Raw genomic sequence first — 18,296 nt, forward strand, 5'->3', positions numbered from 1 at the left:
GTAAAACTTCAGACAACTCCTCTTCCTCTTGGTGGAAGACGAGACACCTTCCTCCGGGGTCTGATAGTTTAACCAGGGCTCTAATGGATAGCCTTATTGCTAGTTGGGTGGATCCTCCCTGCCACCACAGTGAAAAAACAGTTTCAAGAACTTGAAAGGATTCTTTGCTATGTGTACCTATATTCTATCAGAGTTACTGAGTTCTCTCTCCCCACCAGAGTATGACTCCCAAAGAATAAAAATGAGGAATGTACGCCAATGCAGAGTTTCACTTGAAGGCATTAACTGAGTGCACTATTAGTTAATACTACAGTATCTGGAAAAAGAGAGAAGCTAGATTAAAATAATTAAAACAGGGCTTCCCTGGTGGAGCAGTGGTTGAGAGTCCGCCTGCCGATGCAGGGGACATGGGTTCGTGCCCCGGTCCGGGAAGATCCCACATGCCGCGGAGCGGCTGGGCCCATGAGCCATGGCTGCTGAGCCTGCGTGTCCGGAGCCTGTGCTCCGCAACGGGAGAGGCCACAACAATGAGAGGCCCGCGTACGGGGGAAAAAAAAAAAAAAAAAAAAAACAAAAATTAAAACAAAAATTCTTTCCCCTACAAATGGGCAAGGTTTTCCTCATCAAAGGATTAACTGACACACAACAGCTGTAGCAGTGAAAACAGGAATGAATTTTTAGCTTCTACCATTGAGATTTACTCCCCTACAGCAGCTGGGGCAGCTGACAGACAAGTTGGAAAGTCATTTAGTTTGTGGTCTGAATTACAACTTTTATCCAACCCAAGTTTAACATCTGCAATCTAACCCAGTCATCTCTCTTCTGAACACCAAATTGGCCATAAAGATGTTAGCAGGACAATGAGCCATGAAGCATCACCATGGATCTACTCATTTTGCAGCAAGGGGCTACACATCAGCACAAAGCTGCCTGCAGCCAGGAAACTGAGAAGGCCAACTAGAGCCAAGCCTCAGGAAGCCACTAAGGTGAGATGTGTGTCTAGGGCAGCCACTGTTAAAAGGGAGGTTTAGTGAAGCATGATGCAGAGCTGTTTGGCTTGCTAGGATCAAGCTAAATATTTAGAAGTCAAATCCTACCTGCTACTTCATTCTTATTTTGTTTCCTCCCCCCCCCCCATTCCCAATGCTATAACTACATATTCTTACCTTACTGAAAAAATACATTATCAGCACCCGTTTTGATAAGAAATTCTTAATCTGAGTTGGAAAAAGGGAAGAATTAACACATGCACATTTTGCAATTCTACTCAAATATAATATTACACATTTCCAGGTTCTTCCTGACACTAACTTAAATGAAACACTTCACATCTTACAAAGAAAGAACAGTATTTAAGGTAAACTACGTAAATAAATACCTCTGTACTATAAACTGGATAACCAAGATAGGCCATCTAACCTAAACTGCATTCCCATGTACACATGTCTAGCCCTCAAATTTAAGCCCTGTCATAATAAAAAAGGAACTCTAAGTGGTTCTGGTGATATTTTCTAAGACCATATTCTTTCTCAATTCTCTACAACTGTCTTACCCGTTACCTCTTAATACCAAAAAAGAGCATGTTTCCCCTACCAAAAAAAAAAAAGATCTTAAGACATGAAGTGGTTTTCTACTAGTTGATATTTACAGGGAAAACAATTTTCTTAATATTAAGCTAAAAGCTATATACCCCAACTGACTTGAAAGTAAATTCATGACATAGCAGTACTTATGGCATATAGAGCCATATGGGATCCTGAAGTTTTGTAAAATGCCTTCAGTTCTGCCCTCTCTATTAATTGATCATTCTATCAATGAACATGATATTATTTCTCCCATCCTAAAAAATAAAACCCTTCTTTGACCCCTCAACTCCTCCCAGCTACTACCCCATTTCTCTGTTCCCCTTATAGCAAAACTCCTTGAAAGATCTAGCTTTTCTTGTGGTTTCCAATTCCTCTCCCAGTCTCTCCTGAACCCACGCCAATCAGGTGTTCATCCCCTCTACTCCACCCAGTAGCTCTTGTCAAGTACTCAATGACCTCCACATTTCTAGCGCAACAGTTCATTCTTAGTTTGAGTCTCATGCTACCTATCAGCATCATCTCTGACACTCACTTCTGTCTGAAACACTTCTTGGTTCTTTCTCACCTCAACGGTGCTCCTTTGCTATTCCTTCTCATCTCCCAGACCTCGTCATTAGAGGGTCCCGGTTCTTGCATCTCTCTTCTTCTATATCTATATTCCCCAAGAATTTTCACGGAGTCTCATGGCTTTTATATTCTGATGACTTCCAAAATTTCATTTCTAACCTGGACTTTCCCCTAGACTCCAGATGTATGTCTCATATCTTATTCAGTATTTTCACTTGGTTGTCTAGTAAGTATCTCAAAATTGACATGTCTAAAATCAAACTCATGATTTCCCTACCTTACCCCTATCAAATCTCTTCTTCCAGAATCATCAGTAAATTGCAACTCAATAAACTGCAACTACATTATTTCAGATCCTCAGGCCAAAAACTTTAGTATCAACACTGACTCTTTCACACCACAACCAAACCATAAGCAAGTCCTATTACATCTACCTTCAAAATATATCCAGACCTGGATCACATTTTAGTCTCCACCACAACCACTCTGGTCACAGAGACCATCATCTCCCCCTAGATTACTTTAACAGCTTTACTACTGTCCCTCTGCTTCCACTCCTGCCCTCTGAGGATCTAGTCTCAACACAGCAGCGTTTTTCAAAATGTAAAGTTACATCATGTCATTCTTGTGGGTAAAACCATGCAGTGGCTATCCATCACATTCAGAGAAAATGTCAGTCTTTACAACGGCTAATGGGCCTGACGAGCTCTGGGTGCCTGCTACATGTCTTATCTCACCACCCACCTACCACTCTCCCCTCACTCTGCTCTGGACACACTAGTGTCCATACCGTTCCTCATGCAAGCCAATCCTACTCCCACCTGAGGGCCTTTGCATTTTGCTGTTCCCTGCCCTCCCTTCAGGCCTCTGATCAAGAGTCACCCTATCAATGAAATGTCCCCTGATCACACCATATAAAATAGTACTCTCTTCCCCTAGGTACTGGTCTCCTTTACCTGCTCTATTTTCCTACATAGCACGTAAGACATCAAATTTCTTCCCTTTTAAGACATATATTTTTCATATTTTGCACATGACATATCAGGATGCATCTTATAGTCAATAGCATGTCACGGTTTAACTGGCAACTTTTTTTTCTTAGTGGTACGTAAAGTAAGTCTTACAATTAATAGTACAGTTGACCCTTGGAAAAACTCGGTTGTTAGGGACACTGACCCTCTTGTAGTTGAAAATCCACCTATAACTTACAATCCGTTCTCTGTATCCACAGTTTTCCACATCAGTGGATTCAACCAACTGCAATCGAGTAGTATTGTAGTATTTACTACTGAAAAAGAATCCACGTATAAGTGGACACACAGTTCAAACCCGAGTTATTCAAGCATAAACTGCATTTTTTATATTCAAAGAAATGTAATACACTTGCTTGCTCACCTCTTTCCCCTCACTAGAATGTAAACATATGGTCAGGGACTTTTGTTTGCTGTTTCCCCAATACCTAAAACCACACCCTATATAGATGAAGAGCTCAATAAATATCTCTTAAATGAAAGAATTCACAGATCAAAGGCACTGTATTAGGTTAAGCCAAATGAAATTGCAATTTCTATAACTCAAAACCAGTCAAATACTGGCAATTTTATATGGGTCAACTTAACACATTAAGCATCCCCAAAGTCCTATTTATTCCTAATGGCTTACTTAAGTGAGATCCTTGATTCTCTCAATGTTACATGTAACTATAAATCCCATACCCGTATCATCCTACCTGTTCACGTTTATTCTGAATCCATGAATAAATCATATTGGGCTGTCTCACTGTCTTACCCTCAGCACTAACAGAGGTAGATGGAGAAGGATTAGAATATTCAGTCATTTGCTGACCTACAAAAAAAAAACCCAAGAAGGTGAAAACTTAGCCTGATTCTCTGTAACTATGACATTTCAAATTTTAGAAAATAAATAGTCCTCACCAGAAGCCGAAGTCCATAATCTTGGCCCTCTTCTTGTAAGCTGAGGACTTTGAGGTGACGCATAGCACGTGTTTACATCAAAAATCCCAGTCATCCGATTCACTACACTAGAGCCAAATGGGGTCGCCAAGGGACTTGCAACATCAGGTGTAGACAATTTTGAGGAGAACAGCGATGTCTTAATTAATGATGGCACTGAAGGCCGAGGCATCTGGCTAGACTTGGGGGTTTGAAAAGTAGTTTCTTCTGTAAAAGAACAGATCCAGTGCTGAAGAGGCAACCTGATCAAAGCAGGCCACTGTGGAGGTTCTCAAATTTTACACATCTCAATTCTTTGTTTAACTCATTTAACCAAGGCTCTGTAGATTGTTTCCATTTAGGTTTACATTCTCAACATCCATATTTTACTACTGCAACTTGGTGACCACTCAAGGAGCTTTATACATCTTTTTCTGTCAGGGTGGTACAGCCCACGTTTTTTTTCTCTAAACAGGTATCTTCATCTTCAAGGTCAATTTTTCTAACTCTAAGCTGCTTTGAGTGAACCTATCAACTTATACTTTTTTTTCAAATGGCAACAACCTTATTGCATTAGAATATGCCCAGGGCTACTGCATGATCTTACTGTAACTATTACTTGGCTGAATCAAATCTACAGTGTGAAAATGTACAGAGAGAGTGCTAATCTTATCCCATTTTCCCCAGAGTTCTTTCAAGTTAACAGAAGTCACACCAGAGACTCATTTGCCTACAAATCTGATCTGTAAACAGCTTCTTCAAAAGTTATCTCATAACTGTACCAATTTATAGAGTCTCTTGTACAAAAATAGAAGAACATCTTTCTGCCACTCCAGTACAAGGCACAAACACAAATAAATTACACTAGTATTCTATCTTTTTAATAAAACTGGCATAAGACATCAAACATTTAAAGTACCAAATTTTCATGACATGACTCTTTAAGGGTTAATGGCAATAACAAATATTTGGAGAATCGATTTACAAATTAAGATTGGGGTTTTTAAGTTTTGCGGTTATTCCTCAAAATTAGAGGCAAATTTTGACTGAGTAATGGGATATGACAACAATTTAAAATAATGAATAATCCATATCTGGTCTGGCCCAGGATCTCCCCCAACTCAGAATTACAATGATCTTTCTAACATGCTAATTTGATGTAACTATAACTACTCAAAATTCTCTAACAGTGCCACATCTAAAGGATACAATTTAAACTCCTCCTTTCATTATCAAACATCATCCTACCCATTCAGACTCCTTTTTGACAGACTTCCTTTTAGCAGTTACATTGTCTTGTCATTATTCGTGTGCCTCCCACGAAAAGGTCAGTTCCAAGAATGTTTTTTCATCTTCAACTCTTTGGCTTCTAGCACAGTGCTTGGTACATGGTAGGCATTCAATAAATGCTTGCTGAATAAATAAATGCTAAGCTGAATGCTAAGAACATCTGAAACACTCTAGAATCTTCTAAAATCTGACATTCATGAACTTATCTAAATCACTTTTCTTTTGTAATCTCTTTGTTTTTGGTCTATGACCCCAGCAGAGTAATGAAGTCAAAGACAGAGATGTGTTTGCTTTGGCCCATAGAGTGATTTTTTTAAATATCAAGATTAGGTGCCAATGTTTAAAAGTGGTAGATTTTCCCTAAAACTTCTTCAGGCTTCTCTTTAAAAGAAAAAAAAAGCCCAGAAGTTCAGATACTGGGTCCAAATTTCCATATGGGAACAATGGACTGAAGCTAACCCGCAGCTTCCCATTTCAGATGAAGACTGTGCTCTCAAGTTTACCACAGTCCTCACCCAGCCAGTTCTGCCCATTTTCATTAAATGCCTGGCTCCAAAAGGCACTGGAACATTAAGTCTTTTTATCAGTCTTACATTCCTAGGTATTGTCTACTTAAGGTGTTTTGTGAAATAGCATAGGTTCCTCCACCTGTACTTTTTCCTCTCAGCTTTCATCTTTCAAACATTATATCAAGCTATCTTAAAACAATGAATGTGATGCCCCCATCCCCAAATCACCGAGTCATTGCAGTTGCTCCTCTCTGGGCACCGCCCAGGAACTTTTTATCTCTGGGATACTGCAATCACAGCAGCATCCAGTATTACCTGTAAAGATTCACCTGGCTCTCTACTAGAGTAAGCTGAAGTCCTCTATTTGATGATTAACATTTTGTTAGCCTTTTTAACACCACCACCACCACACTGGACTTAATTTTTTCAATCTACAATAGTACCCAGGCCTTTTTCTTGATTCAGTACAATATCCCATATATTGGATCAATTTTCCCTAAAAGTATATACTTCACACTTATATACATATCCTTACATTAACTACTGTTACCTTCCGTAGGAAATAAAATGTAAGTGCTTTCCCCTCTCTTAGTAGTATTAGGAGTTACCTGGAGAATTCAATTTCTTAGGTTCCACTGGGTAGGATGAAGACATCACTCTCCCATTTGTAGCAGCAGCTTCTTGATAGAGTACAAGTTTCTGAGTCATATCATTTAAAAGATTCAAACACTCTCTTGAAATGGCTGTCCAACTGTGGGGATGTCCACCTAGGAGGTCCAAATACCAGCTTTTAAAATGTAGATAATCTTATGGTCTCCTCTCAAAATGAGGAGAAAAATCAACAAGAAATGCTATATTACACTTCGCATCAGGGCCCACTTTTCTCAGTCAAGCTACCATTTACACTCATGCCATCTAATACACAGCAGGAGTTCAATAAATATTTGGATGAAATAATTTTCCTAAAAGTCTACAAGCAAAAATTTGCTATTTTACCATTAAAAAAAAACATTCTCAAATTGGTTGCTAAAATAAAGCCAAACATTTTTGCACAGTTTGAGTGAAAAAGACCCAGGTTACTTCACTAGCAGTACTGAACAGACTGAAGACTTATGACAATGAACATGTCTAATGAGAAGCACCCCATGGCCCCCAGTGACCTCTAAATTGCTGTGGCTCACCCACTGTGCTTCCTTACATTTTCATTTGCAAAAGAGCCCTTATTTGCTATTACATCTATAGAAGTGACACACTATTTGACAGTGATCATACTTTATACTGAGTGTTTATGTATCTGCTATCTTATTATTTAACTACTGTGATCCACACTCTTAAAAATTCCCTTAATTCTCATTATCTTTTGATTTTCTAAAATCTTTATCTCCAATAGCTGTCATGCAAAAATCGACTGTGCGTTGAGAATAGCAGAGGAGTCCACTGAAAACTGGTTTCTCCATCCTGGGCATTAAACAATCATTCTCTCTTCACTTAGGTCCCTCCTTAAATCTTTCTTCCCATTTACAACTTAAGAGGAATACCACTTAACCTGAAAACAAACAAAATACTCCATCAATAGGCCCCAGGACATTTTTTTTCCTAAATTATTTTTTTTTAAATTTCTTTATTTATTTATTTTTGGCTGCGTTGGGTCTTTGTTGCTGCACATGGGCTTTCTCTAGTTGCAGTGAGCAGGGGCTACTCTTCGTTGAGGTGCGTGCGCTTCTCATTGCAGTGGCTTCTCTTGCTGCAGAGCACGGGCTCTAGGTGCGCAGCTTGAGTAGTTGTGGCTCGCGGGTTCTAGAGTGCCAGCTCAGTAGTTGTGGTGCACGGGCTTAGCTGTCCATGGCATGTGGGATCTTCCCGGACCAGGGCTCGAACCTGTGTTCCCTGCATTGGCAGGCAGGTTCTTAACCACTGAGCCACCAGGAAAGCCCCCCAGGACGTTTTTTACCGCTGTATCACAGGACCAGTAAGGAACTATGTAATGGTCCAGTTACATTTTTTTTTCTTCCAGTTTTCAGATATAATTGACATACAGCACTGTATTAGGCTTAAAGTATACAGCATAATGATTTGACTTACATACATCATGAAATGGTTATCACACTAAGTTTAGTGAACATCCATCAACTCTTATAGATACAAAATTAAAGAAATAGAAAAAAAAATTTTCCCTGTGATGAGAACCCGTAGGATTTACTCTCTTAACAATTTTCATATATAACATACAGCAGTGTTAATTATATTTATCATGTTGTACATTACATCCTTAGTACTTACTTATCTTATAACTGGGAGTTTGTACCTTTTGACTGCCCTCATCTAGTTCCCCTGCCCCCACCCCTTGCCTCTGGTAACCACAAATCTCATCTCTATTTCTATGACCAGTTACATTTTAATAATATGTTCTCTGGCAGAGAACATGCCATCCTGGTACGGTTTACTTGAATATCTTGTGAAAACATTTAGTGTATAGAGAATTCTTAAGTAAACCTCAGTCTGCTAGAAAAGTATTGCTACAGTTAATTTTCCACAGCATCAGCACTGGATTTTTCATACTACCAAAAGGAGAGTGGCTCCAATCATCTATATTTTTATATAACTGGATTTTATTTCCATGTATTTCCATGTAATATGTAATATGTAAACTATAGGTTTATTTTATAATGTGGGAATTGGCGAGTTTGGCAAAATAATGAAGAGCTTATTACAGAGATGTAAAGCTACCCAGGTTCTGTCCCCACTGGTGCTGGGCTGGAAGGCTTTCCCTCTAGGAATAAGGCAGAGCACTACTGGCCCAGCTGCAGTCTGGAGGAGCTCGGCAAGTAACAATGAAGTGTTTCAGAGTTGCCAAGAGTGTCCTTGGGCCTATCACCATCAAGTCTATTGATAGTTTCTTTTCACTTCTTTTTTTAAAAAGGAAGGCAAAGTTGCATGGCAGGAAGGGGGAGCTCTACACTTAAGAGTCAAATGACAGAATTTCTTATTCCAACTCTGACATTAACTTTATTAAGCCATTTTAATCTCTCTCAGACTTAGGTCCTCCATAAGGATTAAACCATCTGATTTTTAAGACCCCTTATAGCATTAAAACTTCTAGGATTCTTAAACTGTACTTTTCTGCTCTAAAACTGTCAGCCTACCTCATAATTTCTTCAGGTGAAGGGAATGAGAGGACAGAAGGAAATAATATAAAAATTTAAATATACTTTTCCTGGAAATATAATTTCTAACCACAGCAATGCAAACAGTTGTACAATGTTTAAATCAATACTTCATTTAATGGAAGTATTATTAAATATGTGTGATATTTAATGATGTGTGATATTTTAATAAGTATATCGAGCTCACCAAACTTTAAGTGGAACACTTTCTGCACACACATACTCAGTTCCTATTAGGTCTATTATTTTTAGCAATACCTGGCTGGCTAAGGCTAAAAACTTCTTGTCTTCGTGAAGGAGAATATTGAGAAAGCAACATCAGGTCCTGCAAGGCCAAATACTGAAAGGGAAAAAAATACACACTATTTAATTTTTTTAACCTCTATATAAAATCTTATTTATGAATGGGGCTCAATACTACATACCTAAGGGGAAATCAGTTGAAATTTTTCATGAAGGAAATACTTTTCAGAACCATAACCTTCCTTTCTAGACTTCCAGAACCTTCTTGCCTCTACCCTCTGTAGGCTACCCTAGTCACTGTGGGCTCCAGCTACCGAGGAACTACGGAACTCTCTGTGTTCCTTCCCACCTTATAGTGGGAAACTTAAAACACCACTTCCTACTGGAACTTCCCTGGCCTCCCTGGCAAAAACATATACTCACACAGCTCTCAACCATGGTACTTATCATAATTTATTGTAACTGCCTGCTTACTTGTCTCACCGGGTTCCACCCACTAAACTGTGAGGCAGGGATAATGTTTTGCTCGCTGCCACGTCCAAAAGCAGTGCCCAGGCACACAGTAGAGACACAACATATGCTGTACTTTTTTACTCAAAATCCTCATTTTGTTCCCTGGCAAACCACTTCACTCATCATTCAAGATACCATCCCTTCTGCGAAGGTTTCCTGCTTTGGTCCCAAGCAGAGTAAGTGGTTCCCACTGCACTTACCACAGTAAATTTTCATTATTTTGTGTATCTGCCTTTTCCATTAGGCTGTGCTTTGTCTTATTCATCATTACACCCTAAGCAACTAGCAGTGACTAACATCTGCCCAGTAAATAAAGATCTTTTAAATAACCAAATGAGTAACTGATATTTTTGTTTATCTAATAAATTAGTCATAATTGATATTTAAAGGTAATCAGAACCTTAGTGGGTCATTTTCTTATTAGTTTACAACTTTTCTAGAGTGTAATCCAAACTCTAGGTTCTATTTTAATTCTTTTTTAAGTACTATGACCTCTTAACAAGATCATATATATTGTAGTTCTACTTTTAAAATTTCAAAATGAAACTTAAATCAAAACAATTTATTCTCACTTAGGTTGATTTATAAACGTACTGCAACTTCTTTAGACTCTTTTGATTAAAATTTGTTTTAGATTATCATTATTCAAATTTTAAGAGAGTTCATTGAATATGTACACACTATCAAGTACTTCCTTTGATCATAACAGCCAACAATTCTATATAAGTGAAAATATACCTTAAACCAATTATTAAAAAAAAAAAAAATCAGTGTTTTGTTTTGCTACCATGAAGAATTTGTGAAAAGCTAACGTATATGGTTGTATATTATATTTCATGCTTGAAATATTTTTATATCTCTCCTAAATACAGAATTAGTCTAGCTTATACACATACGTTACAATATATACTTGCATCTTAGTCACTTGGAATGAAAACTGAAAAAGTAAACAGCATTTAATGTAGCATGTAGGTGATTTTTACAATACTTTTTACAGTATTAGAATATTCTAGGCCCTCAAAAAATATATCGAAATACTTAATTATGCAAATATTAAGTCTATCCCATAAGGTAAGTTAGAGATGACTGTGTAAAGACACAAAATGCATAGTTCCGCTACCTTTATGATGAGGGGAGGATTGCTGTTTAAAACTTTCGGGAGGCATTCATCTGACTCTTCTGAAAATGGTGGTTGAACAGGGAACAGACGAGCCTATCAAATATAATCAAATATAAAGACTATGGAATGATTATTTTCATGACTTAATTACATTCAGTAAATTAGCACTATTTGAAATTTATTATAAAGGAGACAATACAACCAAACTAACATCTTTAGTGTTCCTCGCAAAAACAGATTGCATTGAAATTACATGTACCCAAATACACTACCTTCTAACATGTAACTTTCCCAATTTTACTAGATCTCTGACTTCCAATAATAGAAACAAATTTAAGAAAAAATTCTCTGAAGTCACTGGAGGGTACAAACCTACAGAGATGGTAAAATAAAACAGAAACACTCATTTTCTAAGACAAACATTTGGATGATGAAGACAATGCAATTCCTACTCATTTAAAATCATTTCTTCAATATAAATTTTTAAAAGTTCCTTCAAAGAACAAGTATTTTGGGCTTCCCTGGTGGCGCAGTGGTTGAGAGTCCGCCTGCCGATGCAGGGGACACGGGTTCGTGCCCCGGTCTGGGAAGATCCCACGTGCCGCGGAGCGGCGGGGCCTGTGAGCCATGGCCGCTGAGCCTGTGCTCCGCAACGGGAGAGGTCACAACAGTGAGAGGTCCGCGTACCGCAAAAAAAAAAAAAAAAAAAAAAGAAGTATTTTATTGCCTTCCTTATATTTAAATATTTTAATACTGATCAACAGTATCTATATCAATAGCATGTAAAATTAATTTAAAATTCAGGCCAATCTAGTATATGCTCAGTAGAGAAATAGAAACTTTCAGATGAGAATTACACTATAGATAAAACATAGTAAGTACCACTAACAGTTCATTCAGTTTAGTTTTCAAACATTAAGAACACTAACACTGTTCCTCAGAAAAAAATACAAATAAATGATGGTTATAAAAGATACATGCCTTATGAAATCTCAGAAGAAAAACCAAAACCCAACTTCTCAAAATGGCTTTGGGCACAACAACATGCTGATCAGTGCTCTACTAAAAATAAACCTCTGCACTCCAAAACAGAAAAGTACTGACAAAAAACTCAATACTAACCTCTGTGGCATAGATTTTGAAGAGGATCCACGAGATGTACCAAGTCATCAGGACAAAGACACCACAGAGCCAGACATGGTAAAGTAATGAGAGATTCAAGAGGCCACTCACAGTGTCAAGAGGTCTATGAAACTGCCTGTGAAAGCAGAAATTACTATTTAATCCTGTAGGAAAAATACAATCTAAGCATTTAAGAGACATGAGGCCCTACACTGAGAAACAAACAAATCCTATTTCTAAATAATAATGGTGATAGATTCCTCTCCTTTTGTACCCTGTACAGTTCTTTCACTAATACCTTCTTACAAAGTACACAAGGGAGCCTTAAGGGAAGAGCAGACCTAAACTAGCTCTTAGTTTCTTGCATTCCAAATCTTCACTGTCACTTTCTATAATGGAAGAAGTCTCCCCTAGAGACTGGGTAAAATTTTATTATTGTTGTTTTGTAGCTTGATACTTAAAAACCATTCAGCATGACTAGCACCTCTCCTGGACCAGATTTCAGCTCTATCTGTATATGTATAAACAGTTTCATAGTAGTTAAGAACACAAAGTACTATCTAAAAATAACAAACTTTACTTTTAAAATAAGTTAAGAAACTCTGTTAGAATGCTAAATAAAGGGAATGCAGGCAATGTTACCAAAACCTTGAAGAGCTCAATTTGCAAAGTCATTATAATCCTACAATCATACTTAGCAATTGTGAAAACAGGACTAGAACCTCTGACTCTGCTATTTGTAAATGTTGTGATTTTGTTAATCACTTGACCTAACCTACCCTCAGTTTCCTCATCCATATGGTGGCATAATCTCTTCATTCTACCTCTTAGGGCTTTTATGAGATTTAAAACAGTTTATGTTAGGAGTGCCCAGCGTAGTACTTGACCTTCCTTGGGGTTGGGGTGGCGGTGGGGATGACAAAGTTTTTTTTCTGCTTTTAAATAAGCATCACTGAGGGCCTGGCATACATTAAGTCCAGAATATCAGGCACTGCCATACAAACAAAACATTTTTTAGGTGAAAGGAGGAAAAAAGTATTATATTAAATTTCTATCAATACCATTATTATTTTTTTCTTTCCATTTGACCAAGTATAAAACCTGGGCTAACATAATAAATGACCCACACGTTTGGTTTCATATATAGTGATTAAGCAGAAGACAAAACTAAATTTTACCGAGCAACTTTTAAAAGTCAGGAATTTTTTGACATCTACACTGGAGAAACCATAATACCTCAAACATCCATTAATGTCGATATTCCCACTCCTCAAAAGTGATAATAGTTAAGATCATACAAAAGTATCACAGTGGAATAACCAATAATTAGAAGAACAAATACTAATAGAGAAGTTTACATTTATTTGCTAAATAAAGATTAAAGCTTTGCCTATGTGCAAAGTGCATAAGGAATAACTAGAACAATAAACCCCAATGCTGTCACTCCATTGCTACTTATGACCTTCAACTGGTCACGTGACCTGACTCAAATCTGGTTTCCTCACAGGTAAAATTAGAGTAAAACCATAGTATGGTGCTCACCTACCACAACATAGCAAAGAATGATTATTGAGGAGAAAAACAAAAGAGAGGCATGCCCATGCAACTCAAGAAATCCACTTATATAAAAGCTGTATCTAACAAAAAAGGAATTATCATTGCTTATTTTTGGGGAAAGGAACTGGGTGACTAGAGACAGAGGCCAACAGATTCACCATATACCCTTTTATATACCATTGGAATTTTAAATTATGTGAACTATGTGTATTCAAAAATGAATGCAATTTTTTTAAAAATTTAAAGGCTAAATCTAAATAAAACATCTGGAAAGTAGCAAACATCTAAAAGGATGGAGAGAATTAAAAGCATTAAAATTAGACTTTTCAGGATCACTTACTCATCTAACTGAAGGTCCATAGCAGTGCTAATCCAAGCTTTGGGAATGTGGCCTGAAATGAAAAAACACCATGCTATAATCATAAAAAGTTAATGAAACAAATCTTAATCATGCTTTGGAACATGAGGTAGATGAGATGACCAAGTAGACACCAAGACCTCAGTCAAAATGCTAGACTTTGATTAGGAATGGGCAGAAAAAGAGAGTAATTTCTAAATACAGGCAGTCCTTGCTTTGCACACGTCCAACATGTACATATTTCAGTTACTGTGGTTTAGTAACACCAGCCTGCAACAACACAATTCAAATTTCAGTTACTGTAGCCTTAGCTGTGCATAACTGAATATAGCAATTCTAGCTTTTCAGTAGTACACAAATCAGTATATAGATAACAGATGGACATCCTTTCTTTCAAAGTCTGTTAGTGATTAGTCACTCACTTCTGTTATTCAGTTCTGGCACAGACAGCAAAGCATGTAGTTGTGTTGCCTCCTTATCTGCCATGATAAATCTCCATGACATTTTACCAAAACGAAAAACTGAAAGAGGAAACTGGCCAAAAAGACCAAAGTGCAACAAAGAAATGAAAAGTGGTAACACTGGAAATCTGAATGAAACATAACTGGAATTAAAGAAGAAATAGTTGGCATGGATATGTTGACACAGCTGCTACGTCAGCCCAAATGTATTGATACAACAACAGGGGAACATCCAGGCTGATTGCAGTAGGTTAATAAAAAACAACAAAGTGTTAACATTAAAATGACAATTATAAAAGCTACGTAGAAAAATGCATTATATAAACTAAAAATTTTTTAAAGTAGACAACAGAATGGCCTATGCACAAATAGAACAATTTTGTAAAATTATTCCACAGAAAAAAGTAGAACCAGAAAATGTTATAGTCTGAAAACAGTATTTTAGAATGCTGGATTTTGTTTATATTAATATATGTTGCTATTGAGATTAAGGTTTCCATTCAATTTGTACTGTTCATTATATTAAATAAGCTGCATCTTTGTGCTTAAAATTCATGTTAATAAATTCTACAATGTCCCCTTAGCAACAGGGTATTTCTGTTGTATTAGTTAGCAAGTTACAAAAAGTTATAAAAAGGAATATGTTATTTATAGAGTAATGACTAAATGATATACAATATTTTCTTTTTTTTTAAAGGATATATCTTTTTATGTGGTAAAAAATACATTATAAAATTTACCATCTTGACCACTTTTAAGTGTATATACACTGTATGGCACCTTGTCATACAACAGCTCTCCAGAACTTTTTCACCTTGCAAAACTGAAACTCCATGTCCATTGAACAACTCCCCCTTCTCCCCTCCCTCCAGCCCCTGGCAACCACTATTCTACTTTCTATTTCTAAGAGTTTGACTACTTTATTTATTTATATATTTTTAAATATTTATTTATTTATTTATTTTGACTGCGCCATGTCTTAGTTGTGGCACACAGGATCTTCGTTGCAGCACGCAGGCTTACAGTTGTGGCATGCATGTGGGATCTAGTTCCCCAACTAGGATCGAACCTGGGCCCCCTGCATTGGGAGTCTGGAGTCTTACCCACTGGACCACCAGGGAAGTCCCTTGACTATTTTAGACACCTCGTATAAGTGGAATCATGTAGTATTTGTCATTTTGCGCCTGGCTTATTTCACTTAGTATAATGTCTTTAAGGTTCATCCATGTTGTAGCATGTGACAGGCTTTCCTTCTTTTTTAAGGTTGACTATTATTCCATTGTATGTATATACCACATTTTCTGTAACAATATCCTCTCTTAACTAGTCTTTGAACGTTTGAATCTAAATCTAAACACTTAATCGAAACAAGCAATCAGCTGGGCTAATCACATACCTACAATTGTAGGAAATATATAAATACAATGAAGAATGACTCTGATATTTTCTGAGCTGTGAGCTAATACATATACTGTATCAAAAAGCAGAAATTCTTACCAAGAAAATAATACACAATGCAGAAATTTCTAAGCAGGAACAGCGATTCCACACAACTATGCTTAACTAGCAAAGGCAGAGACCTCCTGAAGCGCAAGAACTTGTATTGCTGTGGAAGAAAAGAAAACCAGAATCAAATGACATTCAAACAAAGGTTCTTTTTTATTCCAAAGCAAGCACATAACTATAACGGTCCGCACAAAAACATAATCACTGCATAAAAAGACAAAGTTTATTCCAGAGGTAAAAAAATCATCCATTTCAGATGTTAAAGTATTTAATATTTACATTATACAACATCTCATTGATATGAGATCAGAAATGAGAAAATTAACAATATCAATCTATACTTATAGTAAGAACCACAGAGATGGAGTAAGTACAAAAAACATAATAATAGTTACAACAATAGCAGCTAACATTCTTTGGATGCTTATCACATACCAGGTAGTGTTCCAAGCACTTTAAATGCATTAATCCATTTAACACTCACAACAACCCCATGAAGGAGGTTCTTTTATTATCCCCATCTTACAGATGAGAAAACCAAGGCACAGAGAGGGTAAGTAACTTAACCAGCGTTACAGCTAGCACAAGAAAAATCTGCGATTTTAATGCAGGCAGGCTGGCTTCAGAGTCTGCAACCTTAAAGATAATGTATGCTGCCTTTACACTAAAATTTTTCACATGCTCTTTACAGAAAAATAGGAGGTAGTGAGGAAGACACGAGACTAAGAATTGGGAGACCTGAGTTCTGTGCTTCCTCTTTCTGTATAACGTTAAGTCAGCCTCGTCTCCTATCTAATTATCTGTGAGATAAGAAGGCTGAACCAGCTAAACAGCTCCTTAGTGGGTACCTTCCTATGCTAACAATCTAAGAGAAAAGAATCAAATGTGAAAAAATACGAAATGTTTTTCCTGAAAAAATTACACTTCTTGTGAAACAAGGGTTGTCGGCCCTAAAAATGCCAATGGAAAAAATAATTTTTAAATTATTGGAAAGAATCTAAGGAAACCCAATGAACCAAAGATGGACTTCCCAAATTCTGGTCTTCTTTTGTGTTTATATTAAGGCTGATCCTTCTCTAAGGATTTCAGAAGCTAAAGGACAGCAAAGAATTATAGTCCTTAGGTAGAGGTTATGTCTTCATACCACGTCTGCAGATTCCCACAGCATCTTACAAAAAGCAGCCCAGGTGAAATGAATGCTTGATCACTAACCATACAGCTTGAAGTATCCTGATTTATTCAGATATTTTCAAACTCTAAGATATGGAATTGCACTATTCGATGCAGTTACTGGGTGCTACCACCATCTCACCTCAACGCCCTAATAAAAAGGCACAGTCCCTAAACTATTCCTACTGCAGCTCTCACCTCCATCATCACTCTCAAGGGTCCAGAGAGGCTAAGGAAGCAGGAAGACATTTCAGTAGATACGCAGAGAACAGCTAATAAACCCTCTTCTTGCTCCCAAGCTGAAGTGTTTTTCAATTCTCTGTTGGGTTCTTCTGTGATTTGGCTATGAGCTACCCTGTACCTATTCAAATATTTACTATGTGCCAGGCTCTATAAATCTTATCTCATTTAATACTTTCAAATAGTCTTGTTGGCGTATAACTTGCCAAGCCTGTCTTGGCATTAATCCATTTCTTTGTCCCCTACTCCATGCCAACGTTCTGCTTTTCCCTATCAGTCTGTCATTAAGAATTTAATAAGGGCAATAGAACTGGGTTTTGTAGCATAGGCAAGTTTATAGAAAAAAACCCTAATGGACTAATGGTAAATGGTTAAAATTACTAGATTTTTAAAAACATCTAATTTTTCATACTGTTATATGAAAAAAGTAGTTACTGAATAATATGTACAATATAAAACTATTTATGAAAACCCCACCCCACAAACTATGTAGTATTATAGCTACTATATATATAAATGTACAGTAAAGGGTCTGGAAGAATACACAAGAATGAATCTAAGATTTTATCAAAAGCTATTACAAAAAATTTAGTAGTCAAATTTTACAAATGTAACAGTACATGGTAGAAACAATAATTTATCAGTACTGTCAATCCTGGACTCCCCTTGTTCACTCTTACACATCCGTGATGTTAAATAGGTGGTTACTTTCAACACAAGTCCGTAGAGGAGCAAGATATTTGGGGGTAATCTCATTTTTCTCTAATTTTTTTTCTTCATTTCCTATATTCTTAACTATGTTTGGATCAAAGCTGATTCACCATGGATATTTCTATACAGGATTTTGGGGGGGTTTCTCCTTTTGAAATTCTGAGGTGGCAAAGCTGACACTCTGCTTTAATTCACCTTCACAAGATGTGAAGAATTTGTAAATAGGA

General features: G+C 37.0%; 1 protein-coding gene across 2 annotated transcripts in view; it reads right to left on the reverse strand.

Moving 5' to 3' along the window:
- Positions 1-18,296, reverse strand: part of NDC1 (NDC1 transmembrane nucleoporin) — a 48,385-nt gene that overhangs the window by 20,112 nt on the left and 9,977 nt on the right. The window contains exons 6-14 of one of the 2 annotated variants that reach the window (XM_079915631.1): positions 15,940-16,048; positions 13,964-14,015; positions 12,178-12,202; positions 10,945-11,037; positions 9,327-9,408; positions 6,513-6,671; positions 4,088-4,333; positions 3,883-3,998; positions 1,167-1,217 (exon numbers count right to left, since the gene is read on the reverse strand). In XM_079915631.1, coding sequence (XP_079771757.1) covers positions 1,167-1,217; positions 3,883-3,998; positions 4,088-4,333; positions 6,513-6,671; positions 9,327-9,408; positions 10,945-11,037; positions 12,178-12,202; positions 13,964-14,015; positions 15,940-16,048 — 933 coding nt within the window. Of the gene's footprint in view, positions 1-1,166; positions 1,218-3,882; positions 3,999-4,087; positions 4,334-6,512; positions 6,672-9,326; positions 9,409-10,944; positions 11,038-12,066; positions 12,203-13,963; positions 14,016-15,939; positions 16,049-18,296 lie in introns of both variants that reach the window. The other variant, XM_079915630.1, reaches the window with a different exon arrangement.

Source organism: Stenella coeruleoalba, assembly GCF_951394435.1.
Source record: "Stenella coeruleoalba genome assembly, chromosome: 1".
Lineage (NCBI taxonomy): Eukaryota > Metazoa > Chordata > Mammalia > Artiodactyla > Delphinidae > Stenella > Stenella coeruleoalba.